This window comes from Octopus bimaculoides, chromosome 5 (genome assembly GCF_001194135.2).
Source record: "Octopus bimaculoides isolate UCB-OBI-ISO-001 chromosome 5, ASM119413v2, whole genome shotgun sequence".
NCBI lineage: Eukaryota > Metazoa > Mollusca > Cephalopoda > Octopoda > Octopodidae > Octopus > Octopus bimaculoides.
Window position 1 is genome coordinate 38166170 of NC_068985.1, and position 7735 is coordinate 38173904.

Sequence of the window (7735 nt, forward strand, 5' to 3'; positions counted from 1 at the left end):
ATATATATATATATATATATATATATATATATATATAGAAATATATATGTATATATATATATATATACATATATATATATATATACATATTGATATATATGTGTATATATATATGTATTTATATATTTATACATATATATGCATATATATGTATGTATATGCGCACAGCATGTTTTACAAAATATAAGATAAATTTCTTGTAGTTTTAAACCTTTCAAAACGGAACTTCAAACCATGTGTGATTACATCTTATTCGCTTCATACGCAAGAATATAAAGGTGGTTTTCCTGCCGTATTTCAAAATTCGTTGATCAATCAATAGACTCAAGTAGCATGTCACGTTTCTGCCTACGAAAAAGAACTTATAACTAATCAGTACTTAAATCATGCGCAAATTAGAATTCTAGTGCAATGATTGAAAAATTAATGAATAACTAATTACAAATAACGTGTTAGAAAACAGAAAGTATATTCACTGCATTTGTTGAAGTGGACCGAGTTTAAATTTCGATTGCGAAAGTTGAAAAAAAAAAATCTATGCTTATCTACGTTAAATTTATCTTCGCTTTTCCGCGATTAAAGTTTTCTGAGAGAAGATATAATATTTTCTACTCTAGGCACAAGGCCCGAATTTTTGTGGGAGGGGTCCAGTCGATTAGATCTTCCCCAGTACGCAACTGGTACTTAATTTTTCGACCTCGAAAGGATGAAAAGCAAAGTCAACCTTGGCGAAATTTGAACTCAGAATGTAAAGACATTTTGCCCGGCGTGGTAACATTTCTGCCAGCTTCGCCGCCTTTGAGAGAAGATATAATGAAAACCTCTAGTCATAGAAGCGTCTTCTTACATACACACACACACACAAACGTAGTCCCATACGCTTACATATACATATTTTTACTGTGAAGTGCATCCTCAGTAGTATCCGTTTATGTCAAGATGGGCTTTGCTTGTTTTTCTCTTTACAAAGATGCAAAAATTTTATAGCAGACAAAACTTTCGAAAGTTGATACTACCAAATTTAAAAACAACTTTGAAGGCGATGCTCCAGCATGGCCATAATTCAGTGGCCGAAACCATTAAGAAAAATGAAAGAATATGGAATAAGCTGTATTTTCTCACAATTTTTTCCCCTTTATCATTTTACCTGTTGTTGTATTGATTGTCTACGAATCTTTGTCCAAAATTCGTTTTCACGTGATTTCTCTCTAATTTTTTTTTAAGGTGGTTAAATAGAAACAACATGCCAATTGGTGAAATGGGTATGATTCGAGTGGAAGATAGTACTCTTGTTTTCGAAGATCCAGAAGAAATTGATACAGGAAACTATACATGTATAATGAGTAACTCTGCTGGCGAGAAAAAACAAAACGTCTGGATCATGATTTCAGGTAATTACTGATTCCCTTGATTACACAGTGTAACCCGACTTTAGTCCTTTCTGTGGATGCTGCTATTTCCTTTTTGCTTACTCCTAGAAATTATGAAAAATGGCTAATATTTTCTTCAAACTTTGCTTTTGTTGCTTTTGTTCAAACCCCCAAAGAATCCCCCTTAACACATGGCTATAACGCTCTCCCAGCAGGTTTTGAACTCAGAATATAAAGACATTTAGCTAAATACTGATTAGATATCTTTTCCTGTGTTCTAACGATTCTACCAACCCATCACTCCTATATATTTTCTAACATTGGCATAAGGACCAACTATTTGGGACGGGGGTGAAGGCATAGTCAATTAAACCGACTCTAGTACTTAGGTTTCTGAAATAGGCACTAGACTGGGAATTTAGAAGAGTCGATTATGTCGTTAATAAAAATCATAAAGATGAAGCTGATAGGGATGATGATGATGATGATGATGATGATGATGACGATGACGATGATGACGATGATGATGACGACGATGATGATGATGACGACGACGACGACGACGACGACGACGGCGGCGGCGGCGGTGATGACGACGACTATAAAGATGACGATTTCCATCATCGGCAACAATTGTTTAAAAATTTGTAGAACAAGGTTATTAATAAACTAATGAGGGTTTACATTATTAGTGATAGTATGGAATGAAAATAAACAGTGAGGTTAGTTAATTTGGTATCAGTACAACCTTAATGACAAAAACAAAAGTCGATTCCATCCGAGACATGAACACAATTTCGGAACATACTGCTAATTGACAGTGTTCGCTAATCCAGTAATTTATAAATCTACAGCCTGAATCAGTATCTGCCAAAATACTGCAGGTTGAGCTAATTAACAAGAGACCCGATATATGCACATTGGCAATCCACATAGCTATTTGTGTCACTTGAGACCATCTTTTAGAATGTAATGTTGTCCTAGATATACTATGCCTGAAAAAAACATGATCGTGGCACCTCTCGTCATAGAAGCGTCTTCGCTTTTCCGCGATTAAAGTTTTCTGGAGGAAGATATAATCTTTTCTACTCTAGGCACAAGGCCCGAATTTTTGTGGGAGGGGTCCAGTCGATTAGATCAACCCCAGTACGCAACTGGTACTTAATTTATCGACCCCGAAAGGATGAAAAGCAAAGTCGACCTTGGCGGAATTTGAACTCAGAACTTTTCTTTAATGGTGCTCACGGGCACCATTAAAGAAAAGTCCGAACGATCAGATCAAATATTGAGTCATGGTGCTGGAAATCAGCACCAAACGAGAATAAATTGTGAAGCATTTTGAAATATTGCAGCAAGCGCTGCCATAAAAAGACAATATTTTTATACTGTTGCGACTGAAACTGTTACCATGTCTACAGGTGCTAATGCTGCTATAGCTTCTACTATCGCTTCTGCTGAGTCTGCTGTCGTCAACGGCGTTACCTTTACTAATTCTCTTTTCTTGTTTGGTTGTCTTTATATCATAATGCTAATATTTTCCAAGGAGAAATGAAGCTGAAAAAGAAATAAGGTTATTAAAAAGTCTTTAATTACTATGGCAAACGATGCTTTCAAATCCTAAATGACAGCAATACCTTCGGATAAAAAGAACAGAGGCATGTAGTTACGCATACTAATAGAAATCGATCCACCGAATGCGCCTCGATAATTGCAAATCACTTCTAGCAATGGTTCGGGTAAAACTTTCTCTCTCGTGTCCAACACATGTCGATCACTTGCTGCTGACGCTGTTGCTGCCTCTTCTACTTCCGGCTTCCTACATTAACGTCTTACTTATTTAATTAGGCGCTTGCTGTTGCCGCCGGCCGTTCTACGAATATCCAAATGACTTGACTTATCTCTCCTACCACCGGATGTAAGAGAAAAATCTGCCGATTAAAACGAATCACATTTTGATGACTGGCAATATCGTACGTTTATTCGACACTACCGTTGTCTGTTTGAAGACTAAAACTTGTAGCGTTATTATTTTTCACTTTCAAATATCTCAAGGATTAAGTAAATTAAAATGTACTATTAAGTCTTTTATAGTTATGACTTGCATAAATGACATGCAGAGGTTAGTATTTTAAAGGAAAAAAAAAGATGGGAGGCGACTGATGTGAAATTAATTGCTGGATTTTAAGAAAAAATTAAACACCAATATGTTTAAAATTATATGAAATATTTTGCAGAATATTCAAAAAATGTCTATATATATATATATACAATCACACATATAGTTCTCGGTTTAATGCAGTATATTGTTATAACTTTGAGCATTTTGAAAGACAGCGAGTGATTCACACTGTAAACCTCCAATGTACTCATAAACATTATTTATAAAAATAGCAGTTTCTTAATCATATCCACCTGAGTACTATGTAGGCATCTAATTACTTTCTTTCATTAGATGGACAAGGACTGATATTCTCATGGTTTTATATTTTTATCTTTAAATAGTATAATTTGTTTTAAATAATGTAAAGAAAGCATTGATAACGATAATTTCCCACCAATAAACAAATCATCAAATTCCCTAAAAATACATAATTTCGAAAAATTGGTGGGGTGGGGGTTATCACAAAGTCCATGTACAGTTTTGAGTCCCCCAATCACTGTGTAAGTATTTTATTTTATGTAATGTAATTTTATATTTTGTTATTTATTTCAGTTCCACCAATCATCACGAAAGTTCCCCAGCCACGCACAGTTAGCGAAGATATGAGTGTTAGCTTCTCATGCAAAGTAATTGCAACTCCGTACCCAGTGACCACAATATTTTGGACTCGAAATGATGTCCCTATCGATCCGGTAAGTTTGTAACCACCGTTCTCTTCTCTATTAAGCTATAGGTTGAGGGAACAATAAGGAAAGAAATACAAGTGTATGTAAAAGCCACAGGCTCACCTTTAGGAATTGGGAGCAATCACTTCCTTTATCTACTTCAGAGGGATGGATGAATTTGGACTCAGCAAGGGAACACAAAATATCAAAAATGGTTTAAGTAATATTTTAGTATTTTTAACTAGTTCATACATTTTAAAAAAGTGGGTATAATCGATTGCTTTGACGCCATTACGTGACTAGTATTTATTATATCAACGCAACAACGATGAAAGATAACTAATCCCTGCAAACCTTTGTTTTTGCTACGTTACCAATGGTTCCATCCATTTTCCTGACAATTGTTTCTGATTTGGGGACAAAGCCAACCACGTTGAGAGATAGGATTAGTCCTTACCGTCGACACCAGTACCTGACTTTACTTTATCGACCCTAGAGGAATGAAAGGGAAAAATTGATCTCTGGAATTTAAACTCAGAAAGTAAATATCCGGAAGCGCTGCTGATTCTGCCAGCTCGCAGCGCTTCTACTTCCCTATGTATGTAACATAAACACATGGCTTGAAATATTGGCAGATGAGTCAATTACATAGTCTTTACTACTTGACATATACTTCATTTTACCGACCTTGAAGAGATATAAAACAAACTACTGAAGAGATGTAAGACAAGCGTACCAAGTGACACATTGATGCTCGCTCGTAGGCCTGCATATATGCATGCATTTCTTACTTGGCTGTATCTTAATTATCCTAAAGTCTACATTTAGCGTTTAAAAAATTGTCAGGAAAATACCTCGAGATATTTTCCTGACAATTTTTTAAACGCTAAATGTAGACTTTAGGATACTTAAGATACAGCCAAGTAAGAAATGCATGCATATATGCAGGCCTACGAGCGAGCATCAATGTGTCACTTGGTATGTTAGAAATTAAGGCCAACAGTCCCACAAATCATTCCTTGCCGTCTTAAATTTGATGTGCTAATTATGGCTGGAAAAGAGTTAACCATAGGTGCCACGCGGTGGGACTGAAACCGAAACCATGTTGAAAAGTAAGCTTCTTACCACACAACCACTAATACGCCTATATATATCAGTGTGTGTTCTACTTGTCCCCCACTATTGCTTGACAATTGGCGTTGGTTTGTTTACGTCCAAGCATTATAGCGTTTCAGCAGAAAAGACAATAAAATATGTGCTGGTGCCGATTTGATCGACTGAACCCTTTGGTGTAGTACTCCAGCATGGCCGTAATTGAATGAGTGAAAGAAGTGAAAATATAATATAATATAATATGATGTAATATAATATAAGTGGCTGTGTGGTAAGTAGCTTGCTTACCAACCACATGGTTCCGGGTTCAGTCCCACTGCGTGGCACCTTGGGCAAGCGTCTTCTATTATAGCCTCGGGATGACCAAAGCCTTGTGAGTGGATTTGGTACACGGAAACTGAAAGAAACCCGTCGTATATATGAGTATATATATATATATGTGTGTGTGTGTGCGTATATGTTTGTGTCTGTGTTTGTCCCTCCAACATCGCTTGACAACCGATGCTGGTGTGATTACGTCCCCGTAACTTAGCGGTTCGGCAAAAGTGTCCGATAGAATAAGTACTAGGTTTACAAAGAATAAGTCCTGGGGTCGATTTGCTCGACTAAAAGGCGGTGCTCCAGCATGGCCACAGTCAAATAAACTGAAACAAGTAAAAGAGTACATAGTAAAGAGTAAGCAAGAAAAAACACGAAAAAACAACAACACAAGGACGTGCACACGTTAAAACAGTTTATAAAATTTCAAAGAAATCACCCGGCTTTTTTTTTTATTATACCGACGCGAATACAAGGATGAAAATCCTCGATTTACATGAAATTATTTTAAATTAATTCCTTAAGAAAACAGAAAATATCGGGTAATAGTCTCAATTTCAAATCAATTATGTCAAAGAGAGTTCGTGTTGTAACTTAATTTGTATATATCTCGATTTCTGTTTATCGTGTGAACCACAACGAAATGTAAAATGTAAATTTCTGTCTTAGACGCGATTAAATATCGCGCATTCAACCTCTTCTATTCCAAATATATATTTAAACAGCTTGCTCCGTGAAACATGAATATCTTTATACCTAGTACGTTTAGTTCAAGATTGCATACCATGTGATAACACATTCCGTATTACGCCTAAATTAGATATGGCTGTTATTTAAGAATCGTTTTTAAATTAAAATTTTATGATGTATTGTAAGCTTTTTGTTCTTGTTCCATGGGAATAGATTCATGGTTTTGCTGCTGTTGTTATTTTCATCGTTCTTTATGTCATTTAATGTGGGATTTTTTTTAGTGCTTTAATGTTTTTTTTTTTTTTTTTTTTTTTTTTAAATGTGGTCCTTTCTTTGCGGGGAATGCAGCTAATCAAAGTTCTCTGTTTCTGTCAATAAGTCCATGTTTGCATAATAGGAATCAGTTTTATTTCTGCGTCGAAAAATACATTTCCTCTCCTAAATATGCCTGGCTACACATCTGGCCCTTATAGTCAGTGGTATTTAGGTCGAAATAATAGTACCATAATAACAGATGATGATGACTGATGATGATAATGATAATGATGGTGATGGATGATGACGATGATGATGATAATGGTGATGATGATAATGGTGGTGACGGTGGTGGTGGTGGTGGTAATAATTGTGCTAAAGATGACAGTGATGGTGGGGCTGACGGAGTTGTTATTCTTGGCAGTCGTAATAGCCGTGACAGTTAAGATGATGCGATAAGTTTTGGGACTGGCAGAAACGAAGAGAACTGAATTCTTTATCGGTTATTCAGTTTAGTGCCTTACTATTTTGAGTTCGACTCCTGCTGTGCACTTAGTTTGTCTTTCTGAGTCAGTTAAATGGTGACTAGACAGACACCGCTTTTATCGCAGTCAATAAAATTACTAGTAAGCACCACTTAACCAGGGTTCTTCAATAGATTTCTATCGAACCTGGTATTGTGTTTGGTATTTATTTTATCGACATTTTAAAAATAGAGATCAGAGGGCAATGAAAGATAACTATGACGGAATATAAATGTCACGGACTACGCATTTTAGGTGAAGGGGTGCAATGAGATTATAATCCCATTCCTTGACTGGAATTGATTTCATGTAATTTCAAAATAAATAAATAAATGAATAATAATAATGATAATAATCCTTTCTACTATAGGCACAAGGCCTGAAATTTGGGGGAGGGGGATAATCGATTACATCGACCCCAGTGTTTTACTGGTACTTAATTTATCGACCCCGAAAGGATGAAAGGCAAAGTCGACCTCGGCGGAATTTGAACTTACAACGTTGCGACAGGCGAAATACCGCTAAGCATTCCGTCCAACGTGCTAACGATTCTGCCAGCTCGCCGACATTTTTTAATTTTTTAATTTTTTAATTTTTTAATAATAATAATAATAATAATAATAATAATAATAATAATAA

At 35.7% G+C, this 7735-nt stretch overlaps 1 protein-coding gene across 1 annotated transcript in view; it reads left to right on the plus strand.

Moving 5' to 3' along the window:
- The window catches only part of LOC106880012 (inactive tyrosine-protein kinase 7), a 418974-nt gene that overhangs the window by 351108 nt on the left and 60131 nt on the right, over positions 1-7735 (plus strand). Inside the window, exons 9-10 of the mRNA XM_014929805.2 lie at positions 1225-1391; positions 4084-4223. Coding sequence (XP_014785291.1) covers positions 1225-1391; positions 4084-4223 — 307 coding nt within the window. The remainder of the gene's footprint in view (positions 1-1224; positions 1392-4083; positions 4224-7735) is intronic.